A 23,311-nucleotide genomic window follows, 5' to 3' on the forward strand; every position below is an offset into this window, starting at 1 on the left:
GATATGGATGAACTGGGAGGCCCCATTTTCCAGGGTAGCTGGCTGCTTGGGCCTGCAGGACCCTGTCTGCTGAGATCCAGCGGGAGTAGGATCTCGGGATGGGGGGCCATGCCCTGTGCTGACCTGGATGGGGCCCACCGTGCTCACCAGCTCTGTTCCTCCATCAGGATGAGGGCGTTCTCAAGGAGATCTCCATCACACACCATGTCAAGGCTGGCTCAGAGAAGGCCGACCCATCCCATTTTGAGCTCCTCAAGGTCCTGGGCCAGGGATCCTTTGGCAAAGTGAGTCCCGAGCCCATAGCTGGGAGGGCGGCACTGGTCATGTCACAGTAGGGGTGGGGGGACCACCTTGGAGCTCAAAGGATCAGAGGGCAAGGGTTGACGGGTCTGAGGGGAGGAGGAGAGAGGTCACTGTAGTACCCAGGGGCAACACAAGGGCAACCTGGTGTTTAGGGAAGCTGGAGGTCAGCCTGGGACCTGGGGCATGCGAGCTGGCAGGTTCAGCCCCCTGCCCATCTTCTCTTCTGCTTCCCCCTCACCACCCCCACCCCAATGCCTTCTAAGGTCTTCCTGGTACGAAAGGTAACCCGACCTGACAGTGGGCACTTGTACGCCATGAAGGTACTCAAGAAGGCGACGCTGAAAGGTGAGTGGAGGGCACCTCGCCGCAGAGCCTCAGGCTGGGCAGAGATAGAGAGAGGACACCAGCTCTCAGGGCCCTTGGGTCTGATGGGAGAGACAGTTCTCTCACCAGGAATACCCGGTCTGAAGATACAGAAACAGGCCTGTTCTCAGCCCCTCCTTCTCTCCCACCGTCCCTGATGGCAAAGACAGGATCCATTCAGAAGAAAAGACTTCCGGGGATTAACCTCTTCCCACCCCCCTAAGCCAAGTGCCCCTGTCTGTAGCTGAAGGACATCTGGCAGGAGGCAGGGGGTGAGTGCAGTGTGTTGGTGGCGGGGGGGCAAGGGCTTCAGATATCAGGCATCTCCGTGGTTGGGCAGAAGCATTCTGTGAGCAGAATTGCTTCATGATGCTTGAAGAGTCTGAGGGAGACCTCTCAGCGTGGAAGAGAGTGTGAGAGGAGAGGAGAGAACCCAGGGAACGAGGCAGTTGGGCAGGTTGGAGAGGGTGAGTCAAGGCAGGGCCCCAGAGATGGATGGAGAGGTTCAGAAGGGAGCTGAGCCCACGTCTAGAATTCCCAGACTTAGGGCGTGAGGGTAGTTGCAGGTGGGCTTTGGACTGGACAGTGACTCCTTGATCAGCCTGGGGACCAGGCTGGTCCCACTGACCAGGAGGAGTGGGCCCCAGCTAGGATGGTGGGGGCAGAATAGGAGGTACTGGCCTTGGGTTCCTGGGGGCACAGTGGGCTGGCTGTAGGATGACTTAGCTGTGGTGCTCTAAGACCAGCCTGGTAGGGATGGGAATCCTTCCCCAGGAGGGATGATGGGAGGAGAAAGATGCTGTGAGTGGCTCCCAGGTTGGGATGAGGGAGGGGGTGTGGGACCCCACAGGCTGGTGCAGTTGGTGCTGGGACCCAGGAGAATCTGGGTTTCAGCCTCACACGGGAGGGGCTTCCATGGGAGTAGCCAGGTGAGCTGTGCCTTTAGAGGGTGAGTTAGGCCTTCTCCCCAGACTGAAAGCATAGAGGAAAGACACCCCAGGAGGGAGGAACTATGCCTGAACAGAACTGTAGAGCGATATTAATAGTTTGAAAAATGATAGGTGTATTTGGGAAGCAGTGATGAGGGGAGTTAATCCAGCATGGTCCCGGCCTTGTCTGGTGAGGGAAGCAAGAAAATTACAAGAAGGTGAAAGGTGCTCTGAAGGGGGACATAGAGCAAGAGTCCAGAGGGCTCCAGCTCAGCTTGGAGGAGAGAGTGCCTGAACTGAGTCAGAGGAAAATCTGCTGATGATCAGAATGGCCTAGGGACTTTTATTCTTAAAAAAAAAAAAGGGTGAGGTGCCTGCTCAGACCCACGAGTCTGAAATTCATGCCCAGGGAGTCTGCCCCCAGCTATAATTGGGGTTTTTTTTTCTTGCCTTTTTTGGCCACACCACATGGCATGTGGAACTTCCCCAACCAGGGATCGAACCCACGCCCACTGTAGTGGAAGTGCAGAGTCTTAACCACTGGACCACCAGGGAAGTCTGGGAACTGGAGATTTTTATGCCAGATGGAGAAGGGGCTGATGAAGGCATCTCAGGGGGAGCCACAGGGGCAGAGGCTGGGGGCACACAAGGAACAGGTTACTTAGACTGGCTGGATCGAATGGCCCCTTGGGGCACAGCTAGCGACAGGGCTAGAGAGATGGGCAGGGCACCAAGGGCCAGTCTTGGGCACTGCCGAGAGACATGAGCAACAAGTAGAAAAGAGAGTCCTTCTTAGCCAAGGCTAGGGGCGGAGCTGTGCTGGGTGGCCAGACCTTTGGTAAGCCCCTTCTTCCTTTGACCAGTGCGTGACCGTGTTCGGACCAAAATGGAGAGAGACATCCTGGCTGACGTAAACCACCCGTTTGTGGTGAAGCTGCACTACGGTAAGACCACAGACCCTCGCTGACCTCGCACCCCACTTGCCAGCCTTTGCCCTTGCTGGGGGGCTATTGCCTCCCCTGTATACTGCCCCATCTGCCACCTGGCAGACCAAGGGAGCTGAGGCGCAGGGACAAGGCCCAGGGCGCAGCTGGCTCCTCCATGGCCTTTTCCCGTTTCCCCAGCCTTCCAGACCGAGGGCAAGCTCTACCTTATCCTGGACTTCCTGCGCGGCGGGGACCTCTTCACCCGGCTCTCTAAAGAGGTGAGCTGACACCCAGGACACCCGGACACCCCCTGCCAGGGCCCCGGATGGAGCTGGCGCGACAGTGAGGCCTCCACCTGGGACTCCCCAGGCCTGCCCAGCATTCCCTGACCCACTCTGGGACAGAGGCCATGCCCTGGCAGAGCTTCTGAGAGTTCCCTGAGATGGGTGAGGAGAATCAGGCCCAGGATGTGATCCTGCCCTGATTCCAGGAACCCAAGCGTGGCTCTCACCTCTTCACCTCCTTGCTTCTTTTTCTTTTTTTTCCTTTTTTAAGATTTATTTATTTGAGAGTTTTAATTTATTTTTTGGCCGTGGTGGGTCTTTATTGCTGCACGCAGGCTTTCCCTAGTTGCAGCAAGTGAGGGCTGTGACTCATTGCAGTGCTTGGGTTTCTCCTTGTGATGGCTTCTCTCATTGTGGAGCACGGGCTCTGGGGTGAATGGGCTTCAGTGGTTGTAGCTCGTGGCCTCTAGAGCTTGGCCTTAGCAGTTGTGGTGCACAGATTTAGCTGCTCCAAGGCATGTGGGATCTTCCCAGACCAGGGATCAAATCTGTGCCCCTAACATTGCAAGGTGGATTCTTAACCACTGGACCACCAGGGAAACCCCTTCACTTCCATTTTTTTCAGGGCTTCCCTGGGCAGGGTTATGAGGATTCGGAGAAGCCCAAATCCACCTGGAAAGCTGGATTCTTTAGGATTATGTGCTGTTAACCAAAAGGCTTTTGAACTCACATATAAGAATTTGAGCCAGATATAAAAATGAGACCAGTAATACAAATTAAATTTTAGAAGAGAACCAAAGTTTTCAAATGTTTAAAATGCTGTTTGAATGATCGAATAGATAATACATGACTGAGAAGAAAAATATCCATTGAGAAGTCTTCCTCCCACCCCAGCCCTCTCGACCCCCTCGTCTAGGTAAACATTTTTCTTTTCTAAATTTCCCATGTTTCTTTGGGAAAAAAATACAAACCAATTCAATGTATGATCTGAATCCTGACCCCTACTTTCTTACATGCAGGATACCGTTCTATATATACCGTACTCTGCTTTCTTTATGGCAGGGGGTTTTGGAGTGACTTGGCGCCTCTATCTTGGCGATGGATCTGTAGCCGTCCACCGTATGGAGGGATCCTTGTTCTAGTTTATGGTTGCATTGTTGTTTAGTTGCCAAGTCGTGTCTGACTCTTCACGACCCCATGGACTGTAGCCTGCCATGGTCCTCTGTCCATGGGAATTTCTAGGCAAGAATACTGGAGTGGGTTGCCATGCCCTCCTCCAGGGGATCTTCCCGACCCAGATGCTGAACCCGTGTCTCCTGCTTGGCAGGCAGATTCTTCATCACTGAACCACCTGGGAACCCCGCATGGCTGGCATAGCACTCCGTTATGTGGGAAGGAGACAGTTCAGTTTACTGCTTGACCCTTGAGCTGCCTCCAGCCTTTCCCTATGTGCCTTTCAATGCTACCATGAGCGACTTGCATATTAGTCAGTTCATTCTTCAAACCCCTTCATAAAGAGAAGGGGTATGGAATCTCTGAGGAGGACGGGGAAGCTGCTGACTGCCCAGTGCCCCAGCTCCTGAGAAAGGGGTGATCCCGGCTGAAGCCCCCTCCCGCCTGTTGCAGGTTATGTTCACGGAGGAGGATGTGAAGTTTTACCTGGCCGAGCTGGCTTTGGGCCTGGACCACCTGCACAGTCTAGGCATCATTTACAGAGACCTGAAGCCTGAGAAGTGAGTGAAGGCCCAGCTCTGCCCAGCTCCTTAGGGTGTGCAGAGGCAGGCCCCAGGAGCCTCTTCTAGAGCACAGCCAGTCTGAGGGGGTTGAGGGGGACTCCCCCTGAGAAAGTCCCCCTCTCTTGGGTTGCCCCCAGAACGGGTGGGTGGAGCAGAGTGGTGGTGGCAGGCTCGCCTGGGGGGCTGCCTCATCACTAGGGCTGCCATCACCAAGCACCAGGTACCTCTGTGCCTGGGTGTTGCCTATCTTTTTTGCTAATCCAGTATGACATCTGAGATGCCACCGTTAAAGGCCCTTCCTTGATATGACTCTCTGTAGAATTTTCCTTAACATCTAAATATCCTCAAGTGGTAACTTGGGAGCCAGGGGCAGGTGCTTATGTGGAGTGAGATGTGGCTTTAGAGTCAGGCAGAAAGTGAAAAGTGAAAGTGTTAAGTCACTCAGTTATGTCCAACTCTTTGCAACCACTTGGACTGTAGCCCACCAGATTCTTCTGTCTGTGGAATGCTCCAGGCAAGATCACTGGAGTAGGTAGCCAGTCCTTTTTCCAGGGGATATTCCTGACCCAGGGATCAAACTTGGGTCTCCTGCATTGCAGGCAGATTCTTTACCATCTGAGCCACCGGGGAAGCGCAGAGTCAGGCAGACCTGAATTCAAATCTAATCTCTGCCACCTCCTAACTCTCTGACTGAGGGAGTTATTTAACCTCTCTGGGCCTTAACTTCCCCATCATTAAAATGGGGCCATGTAAGTACCTACCTCACACAGTTGTTTCAAGAATTAGCGGAAAGGTAGGCAACACTCCTGTGCGGCACCACCGGTCCCTGCGCCACCCACCCGTTCATCAGCCGGACCTGGTGGGCCAGCTTCCCTGGGCTGAGCCCAGCCCCTACAGACCCGTGGCGTCACCTGACCCCACCAAAGGCCCACGACCCCCTGAGGGGCCCTGACCCCCTCTCTCCATTGCAGCATCCTTCTGGATGAGGAAGGCCACATCAAACTCACTGGTGAGTGGAGGGCACCTGCCCCTCCGGTTTCAGGGGAGGGCAGGATGGGCTCTAGATGGACCTGGGCTGAGGGCTAGGGTATCTGCTTATCCTGAGAGGCTGTGCCAGGCACTTAGAAGTGGTCAAAAAGTCCAGGCCTGGCATGACCTGGGTTTGAATCCCAGGTCCCCACTGTGTAATGCTGAGCAGACCATCTCACCCCTCTGGGCCTCGGCTTCCTCCTGAGTACCATAGCGGTGATGCCCTCAGGCCTCTGGGCAAGGGGGCATGGGTGTGCAGGGGTGGCAGCGAGGAAGGCAGGGGGTCCTGAAGGTGTGTCCACTTGTGCTTCTTGCCACAGACTTCGGTTTGAGCAAGGAAGCCATCGATCATGAGAAGAAGGCCTATTCCTTCTGCGGGACGGTGGAGTACATGGCCCCCGAGGTCGTCAACCGCCAGGGCCATACCCACAGTGCAGACTGGTGGTCCTATGGGGTGTTGATGGTGAGTGCCCAGGCAGGGGTAAAGCACCCAGCATCCAGCCCAGGCATTGGGGCTCAGTTTCCCCACCTGTGGGGCACCGGGTCAGGGGAGGGTGTCTGTTGGTCTCTAAGGCTCTTCTCTTGTCCTCTCATAGCTAAGCTGGCCTCACACTCCTCTGAGCTGCAGTTTCCTTCCTTGGAAGGATTCCGGGCTTGGCCCCACCTGGGGTGCCCCCTGCCCCATACTGGGCCTCTCCCCAACCTCAGGCCCCTAGTTCTGTTCCTGGTGGTCTGATTGATGGAGAGGGGAGGGACACACACAGTTCTTGATCCAGGTGGACCTCCTGGGCAGGGGGCTGAGCGGCTGGCCCGGGTGGGAGGAGGTGGGGGGCCTGAGGGGCGGGACCAGAGCCTGAACGGATCCTTGTTCCCTGCAGTTTGAGATGTTGACGGGCTCCCTGCCCTTCCAGGGGAAGGACCGGAAGGAGACTATGACTCTGATTCTGAAGTAAGCTCCAGCCTCTCTGACACCTCCAGGTGTCTCCTCTTCTTGGCCTCGTTTGGGGGCCAGACTAACACCCCGCACCTATCCTCACATCCTCCAAGAGCGAGACGCTCCGCTGGTTTGAGTGCCGCACTTTTGCTAGGGCCCCCTGTTCACCCACAGGGGCCTGTGGGTGGAGAATCCTGAGTCTCTGGGAGGGAAGTTAGTGGACGGCTTGTCTGGACTGAGCTGGAAATGAGACGTGGACAGAGGCGGGAGGTGAGACGGGGCCTCTGGGGCGGAGCTCAACCCTGACGAGACCCGGGGGCCATTGCAGGGCGAAGCTAGGCATGCCCCAGTTTCTAAGCACGGAAGCCCAGAGCCTCCTGCGGGCCCTGTTCAAGCGGAATCCTGCCAACCGGCTTGGTAAGTAGCCCCAGCCCAGGGGAGGGGAGCGGGTACAGCTGTGGCCTAGGCCACGGGGCCACATCTGGGGCTGAAAGGAGCCGTTGTCCTTTGTGTGGGCAGACAATGCCGGCGGCCACCCTGCATTCTGGCCCCATGTGTGGAGTGTGGGGCGGGGGGGGTGACCTGTGTCTGGGGGAAAGCAGGAACTGAGTCATCTCCACTCCCCCTGGGGATGAGGACAGAGGCCGGCACGGCTCCTCCGCCAAGGCTGCTGGCTCAGAAGAAGGGCCACGAGTTCAGGCGCCAGGGGCTCGGGACCCCACTGCTGGCACGCGGTGGTCCCTCCACAGATACTGTGGTCGGATGAGTGCTGTTTGTGAGCAGAGTGACCCAAAGCAGTTGACATCTCCCCCAGGAGCCTGAGGTCCTTGTCTCCACCAGGAACAATGGTCTCAAGCTTCGCGGATTAAATGAAGTCACATGAATGTGCCTGTAGTAGCTGCTCAGTATGTGTTGGCTCCTTGGCTCCCGGGTTCACCTGGACCTTGACCAGCTTTGTAAGGTCCCATCCAGGCGTCTGGGCTTGAAAGGAGGGAGAGCCTGTCTGGTGGCTGACAAAGGTGATGGGCTAAGAGCAGCAGAGATGAGGCCTAAGTTGGTGCAGGGTTGGGAGAGGTGGGAACCCCCTGCAGGTCTCAGGAAAGGTTTGACCTGTCCCAACTTTAGCCTTGGACAAGTTGTCTAGCTTCTCCCCTCTGGACCGTCCTCCCATCAGTACATGGGAGCCTGATCATCAAGAGGCTCCAGAAAGTGGAAAATGCTGAGTGGTCTGTAGGCCTCGGGATGATGGCTGGATGGACTTGGGGTGGCGTGAGCTGAGCCCCTGGCCCGAGACCCCAGTGAGGCGCAGCCGCTCGGAGGCCAGGGCGGCTGTCTGGGGTTGGCACGCCCTGAGGCAGGCCCTCATCTGGGCTCTTGCAGGCTCCGGCCCTGATGGGGCAGAGGAGATCAAGCGGCACGTCTTCTACTCCACCATTGACTGGAATGTGAGTGAGTCTGTCCACCCTGGGCCCCAGGCAGGGCTTCGGTTGTGGTGGGAGGGGGCTTCTGCTGACTCGCGCCTCCGACATGAAGCAGAGGCGACAGTGTAGCCTTGAGGGCACGGGCTGGCCTCCCAAGGGCGAGCAGTTATGCCCTGTCTGCATAGCCTGTGCTCCGTCCAGGCCATTGACTCCTCCTCCTGCGTGGGGCTGCTGGCGGGCTGTGGGGGTGCCAAGGTAACCAGGGCGCCCACCCCACCTTGCAGAAGCTGTACCGGCGTGAGATCAAGCCACCCTTCAAGCCGGCCGTGGCACAACCTGATGACACCTTCTACTTTGACACTGAGTTCACGTCCCGCACGCCCAAGGGTGCGTCCCTCGTCTGACTTTGTCCTGGGCTTTCCCTTCCCCAGGAGGGAAGCGGGGAGTCAGGGGCCTCTTGGGGTGCAGGGGCCCTGAGGGCTGAGCAGGCCCAGGTGTGTGGGCAGACAGGCGGGGAGTCTCTGACTCTTTGTCCCTGTCTCATTCAGCCTGGCGGTCCCGCTCTGGGGCTCTATGGGCTTCTTTGTGCCTGGGCAAGGGGGTGGGAGTGAGTGAGTGAGTGGGCCACAATAGAAAAGTCAGGACCCTTGGCCCCGGGCACCTTCAGCCCACTGGAAAGACCAGACATCAGGCTCCCACTCACGTCAAGGGTGAGGAATCTGACCTGGCAATCACGCGAGGTGGGGACGGTCCGGCAGAGCAGGGCTGACGGTGCCCAGAGGTCAGGGGCAAGCGTGGGAATTAGCTTTGGCTGCTCTGACAACCGGGCTTCGGTGACGCATCGGAACACCGACTTAGCCGCAGACCCACTCAGTCCATGGGATTACAGATAGAAGCCAAGGAGGGGCTTCTGAGAGGGAACTTGGTAAATCCTAGTGTTTTGGCCACATACTGGGGAGGAGTGTTCCGAAAGGCCTCCTAGAGGGACAGGTTTTACCAGAGGGGTGCTTTTCTCACTGTGGCTTGCACGTCTCTGATGTCAGGGAACTTGTCACTTCTCCGAGCAGCCTGTCCCATCTTTATTTATCTGACAAGTATGTACCAGGTCCCTTAGTGTGCCAGCCATGCGGGGATTGATGGTGAACAAGTCAGACCCAGGCCCCGCCTTCATATGGCTCAGGCTGTAGTGGGAGAGAGACAAAGTCAGCTCCGGGCAGCTCGGCAAGTGCAGCTTAACAGGGGCACCGGGCTGGAGGAGCAGCGTGAGGCCAGGTTTCTCAGAGGACAGTGTGTGAGCTGAGCCTCAGAGGATGGACAAGGAATGGCTGTCTAGTTATCAGGAACAGCACGTCCAGTGGCTTAGAGTCTCCTCTAAGGATCTGAGAAGCTGGGCGTGGCTGAGCTGTGGAGTGCGGGAAAGGAGGCTAAGATCACAAGCACCTCACCGCCTGGGCTAGGCCGAGGGCAGAGGAAAGGTACAGATAGGGCACAGACTTGTGATTGGAGCCCCCCCTCTGGCTGCTGCAGAGAAGATGGGCCTGAAGGGGCAGACCAGACACAAGGAGGCCTCCAGGAATGGATAGAGTGCCTTGGCCTGGGCAGGTGGTGGATGTGAGGGCTTTTGCCGTTTCTTATATGACAGGGCTGGACTTGTCTGAACACACACGGGCAGATGGGCTAAAGCCAGAGATGAGAGGTCCTGCCCAGGCTCCCATCCCGGCCAGCTTCTGGGCTACCTCGGGTCAAGGGTGCCTCCTCTTGTTCACACCCCCCTCCTGCCTCTGCAGACTCCCCAGGCATCCCCCCCAGTGCCGGTGCCCATCAGCTGTTCCGCGGCTTCAGTTTCGTGGCCACCGGCCTAATGGAGGATGACGGCAAGCCTCGGGCCACACAGGCACCCCTGCATGCGGTGGTACAGGTGAGGGGCGGGAGAAACTTCTCAGCTGTCCTTTTCTTCTTGGAAACCACAAGGTAGAACAGCTGAGAACACAGGCACTGAACTTGAACAGACTTGGGTTCAGACCCTGCTGCCACCGGGGAGCCCACTGCACCTCAACCTCCTTCAGCCTCGGTTTCCCCACTTGTAAAACAGGGAAAGCAGCGTGGTTATGAGTTTCTTTTTTTTTTAGTACTTTGAAACTTTATTTTTAAAATATTCTGAAATTTGAATTTTTCAAGAATCACCATCTGCTTTCCTTTCACACACGTTTGGTCCTAATAAGCCCGGTGTGTCTGTGTGTTCAGTTGCTGCCTAGTCCTGTCTGACTCTCTGAGACCCCATGGACTGTAGCCTGCCAGGCTGCTCTGTCCATGGACTTTTCCAGGCAAGAATACTGGAATAGGTAGCCCTTCCCTTCTCCAGGTTGTGAGTTTCTTGATTCAGAGCCAGAATGTTGGAGGGCCGGAGCATACCCAGGTTGGTGGGTATGTACCTAACCGGTGCGGGGGGCACTCGGATCTCATCCCACTGTCTCCCACTTGCCTATTGTCTGAACTCCATGGGAAATTTAGAGTTGAGAGGCAAGAATGGAGACTTTGGAGCTCACTGCCTGGGTCAGAGCTTCCAAGGTCAGGGATTGTGGAGGGGACACTTTCTGGTATCTCAGTTTCCTCATCTGTAAATGGGGGTAATGATAGAGAGTTATATAGCACAAAGTTATGTGTAGAAGTTAGGGTGACTGTGTGATTTATTATCTAACTGGGATATCTTGGTCCCAGACAAGTGTTAAACCAGACTGGATGTGAGGAGAACAGACGTGAAGCAGGGCCGTGTGTGGGCTGTGTGGTCACCTGGTGAAAAGGGCTCAGAATAGTGCCTGTTACACACTCAGCATCACAGAAGCATTTGATACAGTTAATGTCTTAGAGCCTCGAGACATCTCACAAGGTGGGCTGTGTCACCCAGAAAAGGGAAACAACCAGCCAACGGCCGCAGGAAGTGGCAGGGCTGGGACCTGGCTTGGGCTCCCGTGCCCCTCAGGCCTGCCTGGATTCTCAGAGCCTCCAGCTCTTCCGTGTGTGTGGCATGGCTCCTTACCTGCCTGCTCCAGCACCCGCTGACCACAAACTGCAGCCAGGCACCCGGAGCCAGCCAGCGTGCCCATCACAGAGTACAGAAAACAGGCCCGGAGAAGGCCAGGTCTTCTGTCCCAGGCCTCCTGTCGTTGTTCAGTCGCTAAGGGGTGTCCAACTCTGTGACCCCAAGGACTGCAGCGCACCGGGCTTCCTTCTTGCCCAGTGCTACCTCCAGGGGCCCAAGGCCTGGGGTTCTGGGAGATGACTCTCCATTCTAGAGCACGTAATCAGTCCCACCTCTTGGTCTCCTGCAGCAATTACACGGGAAGAACCTGGTTTTTAGCGATGGCTACGTGGTGAAGGAGACGATTGGTGTGGGCTCGTACTCGGAGTGCAAGCGCTGCGTCCACAAAGCTACCAACACAGAATATGCTGTCAAGGTGAGCCTCGTGACCTCGTCCCGGCCAGGCCGCTCGGCTGGGGTGGAGGTGGCGGGTGATGTAGCCCTGGTCCTCTGGTCGGGGAGGGGTGGTGCTGGAAGCTCTGTGGATGGGTGAAAGGTGTGCAGGCTGAGACTCCACGCCCTGCAGCATGGGGCTCTGTGGCAGGTCAGGTGAAAGGTGTGCGGCTGAGACTCCACGCCCTGCAGCATGGGGCTCTGTGGCAGGTCGGGTGAAAGGTGTGCGGCTGAGACTCCACGCCCTGCAGCATGGGGCTCTGTGGCAGGTCGGGTGAAAGGTATGCGGCTGAGACTCCACGCCCTGCAGCATGGGGCTCTGCGGCAGGTCAGGTGAAAGGTGTGCCGCTGAGACTCCACGCCCTGCAGCATGGGGCTCTGTGGCAGGTCGGGACTCTGGAGTTGATCCTCCAACACCGCCACGTGCACCCCTTTCCTCAGGTCATTGACAAGAGCAAGCGAGACCCCTCGGAAGAGATTGAAATTCTTCTGCGGTACGGGCAGCACCCCAACATCATCACTCTGAAAGATGTGAGTGGGGGTCCTTGAGGGTAGGGTGGGGACACAGGCCAGTGGGGGTCCTTGAGGGTGGGGTGAGGACATGGGCCCTCGATTCTCGGGCGGGTCTCAGGGTGGCCATTCTTTTGACTTCTGACCCTCCTCTGCTCACAGATGAGAGGTCCACTGAGGCGCCTCTAGTCTGGCTGTGCCAGGTGCCCTCCCTGGGTGATGCTGGCATTCTCTGAGAGCATTCTTGCCCTCAGGACAGAGCCAGCATCTTGTCCAGGGGCCCAGGTGAAAGCCCTGCCAGGGTGATGAGACCCAGAGCAGAACACAGGCCCCAGGCTCAGGTCTTGCCTCCCTGGCCTGGCGAGCTGGTGACCAAGGAGCCTAGGCCTGGTGTCGAGGGGAGAGGCCTGACGGCGAGGTCTCTGGCAGGTGTATGATGACGGCAAACACGTGTACCTGGTGACAGAGCTGATGCGGGGAGGGGAGCTGCTGGATAAGATCCTACGGCAGAAGTTCTTCTCGGAACGCGAGGCCAGCTTCGTCCTGCACACCATCAGCAAGACCGTGGAGTATCTGCACTCCCAGGGGGTAAGTCTTGAGTAGGGGGGCACTGAGCGGGCCTGGGGCAGGGGGCAGCCTGGGGTCTTACCATCAGCAGAGTGCATGGACCGTGACTGGCCCAGACAGTGGCAGTCTTCCACCAGCCAGACAGAGAGGAGACCTGAGATGGGTGAGTGGGCAAGTGGACGGAGGTAAGGAAGGAAAGGAGGGATGGATAAGGCCACACTGTGAAAAGGAATGTTTATTCAGGACCTAGGCAGGCATCATGCTGAGTTCCTTCTTGCGTTATCTCAACTGATTTTCACAACTCTATTAGGTAGATGCTGTTCCTGACCTCACTTTATAGTTAGGGAAGCCGAGGCTCAGAGATGTGAGCTCACTTGCCCAAGGTCACACAGCCTGGGAAGAAGGGAGCCAGAGTGTTTGACTGAGAAATTTGGGTGGGGAGCTACAGATGCAAAGTGGTTTTGAGTTAGGAAGCAGCAAGATCACTGTGGGAGCTTCAAGGCTTCAGGGAGGAATCTGGCTGCGGGTTCAGCTGTCAGGACAAGAGGAAGTGGATATAGGCGGAAATGCTGCTGGAAACACAGGCCAGTTTCTTTACAGTATTGTGGTGGTTTTCGCTGTACATTGACATGAATCAGCCACAGGTGCACATCTGTCCCCCGATCCTGAACCCCCCCACCACCTCCCTCCCCACCCCATCCCTCTGGGTTGTCTCAGAGCCCTGGCTTTGAGTGCCCTGCTTCATGCATCGAACTTGTACTGGTCATCTATTTCACATGTGGTAATAGACATGTTTCAATGCTATTCTCTCAAATCACCCCACCCTTGCCTTCTCCCAGAGTCCAAAAGTCTATTCTTTACATCTGTGTGTCTCTTTCACTGCCTTTCATATAGGATTGCCGTTACCATCTTTCTAAATTCCATATGTGTGCGTTAATATACTGTATTGGTGTTTCTCTTTCTGACTTACTTCACTCTGTATAATAGGCTCCAGATTCATCCACCTCATGAGAACTGACCCGAATGTCAAAAATGCCTTTCTGCAGTTTGTTTATTGGATTCACAATCTCTGCAAGGTTCATACCTTTCATTCACTTATCACACCCCTTAAGTCTCATAAAACTGAGATAAAATTTGCCTACAGTAGATCTTAAGTGTACAAGTTGATGAGTTTCGTTAAGTGTGTACATCCGCGTCACCTCCATAGTAAAACCTCCCTTTCGGATGCCACTGACTTCTTGAAGAGAGCAGTTCTGTGGAATGTCCCACCTTATTTACTTATTTATTTGGCCGCACTGCAGAACATATGGGATCTTAGTTCCCCAACCAGGAATCCGTAACCCTACACTGGCAGCACAAAGTCTTAACCCCTGGACCAGCAGGGAAGTCCCGGTCCCTCATTCTGAATGTGTTTGCTTCCTTGTGGCATCATTTTAATTGTTTCCCTATTGCTTATATTTCCTGTAAATGGCAAGGTGCTCCAAAGTCTTAATTAGATTTCACTTCAACTTCTTTTTGGGAGCAAGGAGTCAAAAAGCACTCCATGGGAGGTGCAGTGAACTTCGCACAGCATCGTGTCCGGGAGCCAGTGTCTCATTGCCCCTGTTAGTCATCAGGGGTTGGCTGAACGGGTCTGGGGATGGGTGAACGGGTGTCAGGCAGTGGGTGGGTGTGAGGTGTATCATGGAGAGCCTCACCAACCTTTCATGCAGTGGTTTCAGCCTTTCGTGACATTTCCCTGAATCAATCATTTATTAGAATTTGCAAAAATAACAATGTGTAATTCTGTCTAACTTATTAGGGGGATTCTTTTGTGGAAAAGAACTGTACCTTATCACAAGAGGTCTAGTTTGGTTACTGCATGGCCGTGTTTGACGCGGTTTTGTGTTTTGAAATGACCAGTGCAAACAGACTGATATGGAAATACGTCAAGTCAGACGGTACATAGGGTGCCTTTTCCTGTTTTGTTCTCACATGAGTACTAGCTAGCATCACCCGAAGAAGGTTTAGAAGATAGAGCTGAAGTGGTGAGTTTCCAGCAGGCCACCTAAAGCTCAGAGCAGGGACGGCTGTGCCTCAGAGCTTATAGGATATTTGTTCCCTCAACGAGGGATTGAACCTGCACCCTCAGCTGTGAAGCTCAGAGTCCTAACCACTGGACCACCAGGAAGTTAGCCAGGGAAGGGCTTTTCTAGAGTGAGAGCTGCTTCCAAAAGTAGTGAGCCTCTCTATGAGGGGTAGGTGAGCTCCAAGTACAGACATTCACTCTGTAGAGGTGTCATGGGAGAATATTATTTCTTGCCCAAAGGACATCTTTGGGATTTTGGAACCTATGGGCCCTAAAGTTTCTCCAGGCCAGAATACTGGAGTGGGTAGCCTTCTCCAGGAGATCTTCACAACCCAGGACTCAAACTCAGGTCTCCCTCATTGCAGGCAGATTCTTTACCAGCTGCCTCTAAAGTTTCTGGCCCTTTCCAAATACTAGGGGAAGATGATGAGGAAATTGGAAGCTCTCATGGAGGTTTTTGGAGGGAGATTCTCAAGCCGTTTACACTTTGGCAGCATCTGTGGTCCAGAAGCCGGAAATCTCATAACAGCTGAGGAATGAGAAGGGGGTGACCAGTTCTGGGCCCTCCTATTTGTTTTAATGTTATCTTCATATTGAAATATCACATTAACAGGTCATCATGTACAATTCAATAAGTCTTCAAAAAGTGAAGACACCCACGTAACCAGCACCCAGAGCAGACAGGGCTGTGCCTCTCAGCTTAGTTCCCTGACCAGGAATTGAATCCACACCCTCAGCAATGAAAACTGGGAGTTCTAACCACTGGACCACCAGGGAACTCCTCAGGGAAGGGCTTTCTAGAGTGGGAACTGAAAGATTTCTAGTTCCCCCCAACCCCCTCGAGCCCCTTCCACTCTCCCTCCTCAAAGATAACCATGCTAAGCTGACGTCTAATTTGATATATATGTGCTCTTTCGTATCTGACTTCAGCCACTCAGCTCTCTCTCTGAGAGGCACCTGTGATGTTGTGTGGCTTCATTGCTCTGTGGTTTCTGCTGTGTGAATAGACCACAGTTTATCCTTTCTGCTGTTAATGGACATGGATGGTTACTAGTTTAGTTGTTAATTTTTTAAAGAAGGTATTCAAGAACGAAGGAGTTGATAGTGATGCTGGTCCCTTCGGCATATTGCTTCACAAAGCTGATAAAGTAAGACTTGGATGATATTCAGGATTCGGCTTCTCTTTTCGCTGCTCTGGGTCTTGGTTGCAGGATGCGGGATCTTTAGTTTTGGCTTGTGTGATCTGGTTCCCTGAGAAGAGACGGAACTGCATTCAGAGCCCCCTGCACTGGGAGCTAGCAGTCAGCCCCTGGACCACCAGGGACGTCTCTGTTACCAGGTTTTTGACTATGACAAGTAACGCTGCCGTGACATTCTTGCACTTGTCTCTCGTGAACACTTGTCCACTATAACCTGGGTGTCAATATGTAAAGTTGTTTTACATATTTATACTCTCCAGAAGTGTGTGAGAGTTCTGCTACTTGCCAACACTTGGCATTTTCCATCTTTTTAATTATAGCCACTCTAAGAGATGAGGAGTGGTATCCCATAGTGCTTTTAATTTACATTTTCCGGATGACTGGTGAAGTTGAGCACCTCTTCGGTGGTTTTTTGCCATTGGACAGCCTCTTTTGTGGAAAGTCGGTTCAAGTCTTTCATCCATTAAGTGAAATTGGGTCGTCTGCTTTTTTTCATCTTATTTTGCAAGAGTTCTTTGTTTAATACATGGAGCCCTTTCAAGTCTCTAGCTTCCTCAGGGCCCCAGGGTGCCGAGAACAGCCTGTCTGAGAACTCAATAGTGCTTCGCACTTTGACTTCTCTGTTTAACCGGACGACTTATGTAGACCTTCACCCCTTATCTGTGTGTGTGCGGCTGGTCGCAGGTGCCCTAATGCACATCCTCCGATGATGCTGGCGAGGACAGAGCACTTTGCTGCCACTGGCATCACAGAGCACTTTCCACAGGCCAGACAGATTCTAAGTACTTTACACTTGCGCTCACTTAACTGTTTCAACAAATCTGTGAAGAAGGTGTGAGCATTAGGTCACCCATTTTATAGGTGAGGAAACTGAGGCTCTGGGTGCTTAAGTAAAAGTCTCGTAGCTAAACTGGCTTTAGAGTCTGTGCTTCTCCCTTGCATATGATTGGCTGCTGCTTTGGACAACATCTGTGGCCTCATTTTCCTGCCCTTCTTGTCCTCTAGTTTTTAAGGGCTTCTTAACAAGCTCTCGCTGTATCTTGATATCCAGCATGAGGGTGGGGTTCACCCAGGAAGTGCTGGGGTTACTGTGGCAGCCGCTGTCATGTTCCAGGCCCTGCGCTACATACTCCTGGTACATAACTCGTATGCGCCTTCCTGTAACGCTGGGGGCTGGGCACTCTTATCAGCCCCGTTTTACAGGTGAGAAAACCAAAGGCTGGAGAGGTTGAGTGACACGTCATGATCACACAGCTGCTGCCGGCAGAGCCAGGATTCACACGCAGCCCGTCTGCCTCCTGACTGAAATCACAGTTCCTCTAGAGCCACAGCCTGTGACTCAGTGGCTGCATTTGGCCTGCTCACTGCGGGTATTTTCTTGGTTTGGTAATTTGGCTGCTTTTGAAACCTGGGCCCGAGTTGCTGCGTAGTGATTGTCAGCTGGAGTGAGCAGCAGCTGCCTCTGGAGCCTGTTGGCCTGGCTCCACAGGGACCGTGCAGGGATCCTCATAAAGCCAACTAACCGGTGAGATTCAGCCGATCTAACGTGTAAGGTCTCCTCTGCTTCGGAGGTGTGATTCATTCATTCACGGCAGAGTTCATGTAGCGCTTGCTGTGTGCGAGTCCCTGTTCTGGGTCCTGGGGGTGAGCAGGCATTCCACAGGGAGATATGGCTGTTCACGGTTGAAGGACCCCTCTCTGACCTGAGCTCCAGGCACTGGAGGGATGTGGTGGGCAATGAGGCTAGAAAGGACAGCTCGGCTCTCCACACCAGGATGGGGACTTCAGGCTTTATCCCGAAGTAGTAGGGAGCCAATGAAGGTTTTTCACAGCTCTCAGGGAGGTACCATGAGCTCATGGGAGAAGGAAGGTGAAAATGAGTTTAGTCTGGGATTGTTGGGCTTGAGGAGCTAGGGGACATTCAGTGGTTGCCATCTGGTCAGCAGCTGTGTGATGCTGGACTCAGAAAAGTTCCGGGTTAGTGTTGGAGATCTGAGAGTTGTCAATAATTAGGTGAGTTAGTGACTCTGAATGGAACCATGCAGAGGGAGAGGGTGTGGATGAAAAGCAAGTGGGATGCGTCAACCTCCTCCGGTTACACACGAGTACATGGGGCCAGGGGAGGGTCATGTGCTTAAGGCCTCGGCAGTGTCGTTTGTCCATTTCTTCAGCAGGCATTTATTGAATACCTACTGTGTGCTGGGAACTGTTCTTAATGCTGGGATGCAGCAGTGAGCCAAACACTCATGGAGCTTACATTCCAGCGGGTGGGTTCTGAAGACGATGAAGTGAATCTCCAACAGTGGTAAACGCTGTGGGTAAAGATAAGCAGGGTGAGGAGAGTAAGGAGTACTGGTCTGTGGTTGCTGTTTTATATGGAATGGACCAGGTGGCGTTTTATATTTCATATGGAATGGTCCAGGGAAGCCCTTATTGGTAAGGTGACAATTTGAGCTGAAACCTGAAAGAAATAAGAGAATGAGCCAGGCAGATGCCTAAGGGGAGAGTATTCCAGAAAAAGGGAATAGCAAGTGCAAAGGCCCTGGGGCAGGAGTGTGCTTAGCACTTTGAAGGAAGAGCAAAGAGGCTGGCGTGGCCAAAGCCAGCTGAGCAAGGAAAGGAGTGATAGAGTGCCAGCGATGTGGGTGAGCGGTAGGGGAGAGAGGAGGTGAGGCCACCAGGCCATCGTAAAGACTGTTCTTCCTAAGAGGGGAACCCTTGGAGGTGACATGATCTGACTTACATTTAACAGGATCACTCTGGCAGCTCTGTTTAGAACAGGCCATAGGAGATGAGACAGAAGCAGAGAGACCGGTTAGGAGGTTGTTGCCGTAATCCAGGGGAGGGATGATAATGGCTGGGATCCGCATGCTGCTAGTAGAGGGGCTGAGAAGTGCCTGGGCTCTGGACATTTTAAAAAAAACATTTATTTATTTGACTGTACCAGGTTTTAGTTGTGGCACTCCGAATCTTTAGCTATGGCGTGTGAGATCTTGTTCCGTGACCAGGGATCAAACCTAGGCCCCCTGCATTGAGAGCACAAAGTCTTAACCACTGGACCACTATCCACGGAAGTCCCTGGATATATTTTAATGGTAGACCCAGCTGTGTTTGGTGATGGATTGATTGAGGAATGTGAGAAAAAAAGAGGAATTAAGAATGACTCTAAGATTTTGACCCATGCAATGGGAAGAATGGAGTTGCCGTTAGGTCACACGTGTGGTCCCCCGCTTCCCAGGTGGTGCTAGTGGTAGAGAACCCACCTGCCAATGCAGGAGACATAAGGAGACATGGGTTTGTCTGATCCCTGAGTTGGGACGATCCCTTGGAGGACAGCATGGCGCCCACTCCAGTATTCATGCCTAGAGAATCCAGTGGACAGAGGAGTCTGGTGGGCTACAGTCCGTGGGTTCTTGAGTCAGACACGACTGGAGCGACTTAGCATGCGTGCATGTACACACCTGTGTGGCACGCAGATTTGAGGTGTTCACTGTGGATGGTGAAGTTAGAGCTGACAAGTGGCTCAGTGGTAAAGAACCCGCCTGCCAATGCAGGAGACACAAGAGACTTGGGTTTGATCTCTGAGTCAGAAAGACCCCCCGGGGTAGGAAATGGCAACCCACTCCAGGATTCTTGCCTGGAAAATTCCACGGACAGAGGAATCTGACAGGCTACAGTTCATGGGGTTGCAAAGTTGGACGCAACTGAGCACGCGCACGCACACAGACATTGACCTAGAGGGTTCAGGTTGATAACACCAGCAGCATCAAGGCCCCTTGGCAGCCCCTTCCCCCCTTTCAGATTCTGGGTCCTTCTGCCCCCTCTCTGGGCCCATCTTCTGACTCTCCCAGCCCTGGCAGTGGACCTGGGCCCCGGCAGCCTGCCCACCTGGAGCACTGACCTGGCCCCCTGCCCCCAGGTCGTGCACAGGGACCTCAAGCCCAGCAACATCCTGTACGTGGACGAGAGCGGGAATCCCGAGTGCCTGCGCATCTGTGACTTTGGCTTCGCCAAGCAGCTGCGGGCTGAGAACGGGCTCCTCATGACACCTTGCTACACCGCCAACTTCGTGGCACCCGAGGTGAGCAGCCCAGCCTCCTCAGCTGCAAGAGTGAGGGGGGGCCTGGCACGAGGGCCTTGTGTCCCTTCCAGAGGCCCCACGCTGTCCAGGACTCCAGTCTGTGTGATCTCAGTCCAAGTACCAAGGCAGGATCAGCCCACGCCTGGGACCCTTGTCCTGCGTTTTGGGGAGTAGCAGGCAGGCATGTGCCCCTCAGCCCGACCACCCTCCCCTGCCCGCCTTCCTGCCAGGTCCTGAAGCGCCAGGGCTATGATGAAGGCTGCGACATTTGGAGCCTGGGCATTCTGCTGTACACCATGCTGGCGGGGTGAGTGCCCCTCTGGCCTGCACCCCGTCTGCCCCTACCCCTTCCTCCAGGCCTAGTGTACAGGCTGGGGTGGTGCTTGTCTGATGGGAGAGACTCATCCCTGCTTCAGGCAGGGCTGGAGACAGGGATGTGGTGCTGCCTTTGGGAGCTCCACCTTGGGGAGGAAGTGCTGCCTTTGGGGGCACCCACTTCGAAGGGGGAGATACAGTCCGCCCCCCGCCACCCCGGCCGCCTCAGTGGAGGCCAGAGGCCATACCCACACCGGGTGGACTTTCCTCCAGATACACTCCATTTGCCAATGGACCCAGTGACACGCCAGAGGAAATCCTGACCCGGATCGGCAGTGGCAAGTTCACTCTCAGCGGGGGAAACTGGAACGCGGTTTCGGACACAGCCAAGGTGAGCCTGTAAGGCCTGGGCCCTGCTCACTCAGGGCTGGGGAGGCAGGGTCCCATCCCAGGACTTTTCAGCGTTTCACAGGCGGGGGGCTGGCAGCCTCATTTCTCCAAGTGGAATATCCCACAAACCTCTGTTGCTGTACTTCTGCAAGTGGAAGATTCCCAGGCAGACTGCTCCCCCTCCCCTGCCCTCTACCTGTGTATTGTTTGGGCAACTTGGTGATCATTCACTGGCCCTTCCTGTGTTCTGGGCCCTGAAGGGGGACAGAGGGCTGCATCGTTACGGCCCCTGCCTCGTGGGGACTTTGTGTGAGGGGACAGACAGGTTTGCACACAAGGGGACAGAGAGGCAGGTCCTCCTGGTCAGAGGTATAGGCAGTGGAGACCCAGGCAGGGCCACGGGCCACCAGGCAGGCAGGGCCACGGGCCACCAGGCAGGCAGGGCTACGGGCCACCAGGCAGGCAGGGCTACGGGCCACCAGGCAGGCAGGCCTTCTCAGAGGAGGGAACATTTGCGCTTTCAGTACTAAACAACAGGTCCCAGTGGTAGGAACCTCTGTGTCAGACGCTGGGTTGAGTCCTTAGTGAACAGTCCCCCTCACATTGACACTCTGCTGCTGCTGCTGCGGAGTCGCGTCAGGCGTGTCCGACTCAGTGCGACCCCAGAGACGGCAGCACACCAGGCTCCCCCGTCCCTGGGATTCTCCAGACAAGAACACTGGAGTGGGTTGCCATTTCCTTCTTCAATGCATGAAAGTGAAAAGTCAAAGTGAAGTCGCTCAGTCGTGTCCACTCTTCGCGACCCCATGGACTGCAGCCTACCAGGCTCCTCTGCCCATGGGATTTTCCAGGCACGAGTACTGGAGTGGGGTGCCATTGCCTTCTCCAATTGACCTTATGAGTTGGGTACTTTTGTCATCCTGTTTCTCAGAGGGGAAGCTGAGACTCAGAGGGTCAAAGTAACTTGCCCCAGATATCCAGTCAGTGAGTAGCAGAGTGAGGTTTTGCTCCTTCCCAGCCCCAGCCTTTGGTTCTTCCCACCTTCCTGTCTGGCTTCTAGATGGTGAAAGAGGAAAGAAAGGGCCTTCCAGGAAGAAATCCCCAAAAAGGGCATGTGCCACTCGAGGAGGCCCTGGAGCAGCGTGGAGAATGGATTGCAGGGGCTACTGCAAGGGTCCAGGCAGGAGATTGCAGGAAACGGCTGCCTTAGCCATTCCCCATCAGCCAGGCCCAGCACTCTGCTCCCCTGCTAGCCTCTCCAACCAACCCCTTGCCTGCTCTTCCCCAGGACCTGGTGTCCAAGATGCTGCACGTGGACCCCCACCAGCGCCTCACAGCCAAGCAGGTCCTGCAGCACCCGTGGATCACCCAGAAAGACAAGCTTCCGCAGAGCCAGCTGTCACACCAGGACCTGCAGCTTGTGAAGGTACCGCCACCCTCGGCTGCCGGGCCGCAGGGGCCCAAGCCAGGGTTCCGTAGGCGAGGACTCGGGGGGCTAGAGCCAGGAGACGCCGCGTACGTCTCTCCCCAGGGAGCCCCCGTCTGACATGCCGGGGTGTCGACAGTGCACTCGTGGCCCCCAGTCCTTTGGGGGCAAGCACAGCTCCGGCACTCTGAAGCCTCCAGTCTGAAGGAGGAGGCAGGACTCATGACCATGAAGAACCACCGAGGCAGGGTTAACAGGGGACCGGGTGGGCCGTAGAACCCTGGGAGGGGCTGGCGCAGCCCTGGAGCGCATGTACCTCCCACCCTCGTGAACTGATCCCCCCTTGTCTCCCAGGGAGCCATGGCAGCTACCTACTCAGCGCTCAACAGCTCCAAGCCCACCCCTCAGCTGAAGCCCATCGAGTCGTCTATCCTGGCCCAGCGGCGGGTGAGGAAGCTGCCGTCCACCACCCTGTGAGGGGCCCGAGCATCCAGGCCGCAGGGCGGTGCTAGCTGGATGGAGGCAGCATGCCTCCCAGAGGAAGCAGGCCTGAATCCCAGGGCCAGAGGGAGCGGAGCCCCGAGGGGCCCAAGAAGCAGCCAGCCCGGATCACCCCAGGGAGGGTGTGAGAAGTGCCTTCTCCTTCCCCAGGACGGACTCTTCTCGGCTCAGGCTCTGCTGGTTGAAATCGATTCACTGTACAAACTCTTTATCTGTTTTTAAGGACAAAGTGGCATCAACCACCATGGATTTCTACAAGATCCATTTGCCTTTCTGGGAGCAGAAGGAGCCAGTGGAGCCCCAGGAGGGCGCTGAGTCACACAAGGGCGCTCTGTGGCTGAGACCCCTTAGAGCAGCTTTAGGATTCTCCTGGGGGACCCCCACGATTGGCCGTCTGTAGCCATCTGCACCCACCTCTGAGGCAGTCCGGCATCCCCTCCCAGAGCCTTTGGCTGTTTAGCAGAACTTGCTCTATCCCAGTTGGCTCCTTTTCTGTTCTGTTGTGCTGCAGCGGGGGAGGTCTGGAACCACTTTCTGCTAGAGGAGAGGACCAAGGCCCTGTGGCTCCCAGCTCCAGGCACCAGCATCCACCCCTGGGTCCCCTGCAGTCAGATCGAGCAGTCCCTGAAGGAGCATCAAGAAAGCACTTTCCGGCTGACTTCTGTTGGAGTCCGCCACAGGACAGAGTTCGCAAGAGGCCTGTGGGGCGGGCCAAGACGGGCAGGAGCTTTTTTCATTTCTTCCTCAGCTGGTAACTCAGGGTTCATCTGTCCATGGCCTTTCTAATAAACTTACAGTTGAATTGAAGCATGCTTGCCTCTGCTTGTCATCCCTGGATTTGCCCACCCTCTGCTGTT

At 55.2% G+C, this 23,311-nt stretch overlaps 1 protein-coding gene across 3 annotated transcripts in view; it reads left to right on the forward strand.

Annotated features, from left to right (window-relative positions):
• Positions 1 to 23,261, forward strand: part of RPS6KA1 (ribosomal protein S6 kinase A1) — a 38,102-nt gene extending 14,841 nt beyond the window's left edge. For all 3 annotated transcript variants that reach the window (XM_018056454.1, XM_018056459.1, XM_018056451.1), the window contains 20 exons: positions 168 to 284; positions 567 to 648; positions 2,459 to 2,539; positions 2,720 to 2,799; positions 4,432 to 4,538; positions 5,513 to 5,550; positions 5,891 to 6,033; positions 6,449 to 6,519; positions 6,833 to 6,921; positions 7,885 to 7,949; positions 8,210 to 8,312; positions 9,713 to 9,843; positions 11,255 to 11,380; positions 11,839 to 11,928; positions 12,337 to 12,495; positions 19,661 to 19,822; positions 20,053 to 20,129; positions 20,411 to 20,528; positions 21,816 to 21,953; positions 22,308 to 23,261. In XM_018056454.1, the coding sequence (XP_017911943.1) occupies positions 168 to 284; positions 567 to 648; positions 2,459 to 2,539; positions 2,720 to 2,799; positions 4,432 to 4,538; positions 5,513 to 5,550; positions 5,891 to 6,033; positions 6,449 to 6,519; positions 6,833 to 6,921; positions 7,885 to 7,949; positions 8,210 to 8,312; positions 9,713 to 9,843; positions 11,255 to 11,380; positions 11,839 to 11,928; positions 12,337 to 12,495; positions 19,661 to 19,822; positions 20,053 to 20,129; positions 20,411 to 20,528; positions 21,816 to 21,953; positions 22,308 to 22,430 (2,100 nt within the window). In that variant the 3' untranslated portion in view covers positions 22,431 to 23,261. The remainder of the gene's footprint in view (positions 1 to 167; positions 285 to 566; positions 649 to 2,458; positions 2,540 to 2,719; positions 2,800 to 4,431; positions 4,539 to 5,512; positions 5,551 to 5,890; positions 6,034 to 6,448; positions 6,520 to 6,832; positions 6,922 to 7,884; positions 7,950 to 8,209; positions 8,313 to 9,712; positions 9,844 to 11,254; positions 11,381 to 11,838; positions 11,929 to 12,336; positions 12,496 to 19,660; positions 19,823 to 20,052; positions 20,130 to 20,410; positions 20,529 to 21,815; positions 21,954 to 22,307) is intronic.

This window comes from Capra hircus, chromosome 2 (genome assembly GCF_001704415.2).
Source record: "Capra hircus breed San Clemente chromosome 2, ASM170441v1, whole genome shotgun sequence".
Lineage (NCBI taxonomy): Eukaryota > Metazoa > Chordata > Mammalia > Artiodactyla > Bovidae > Capra > Capra hircus.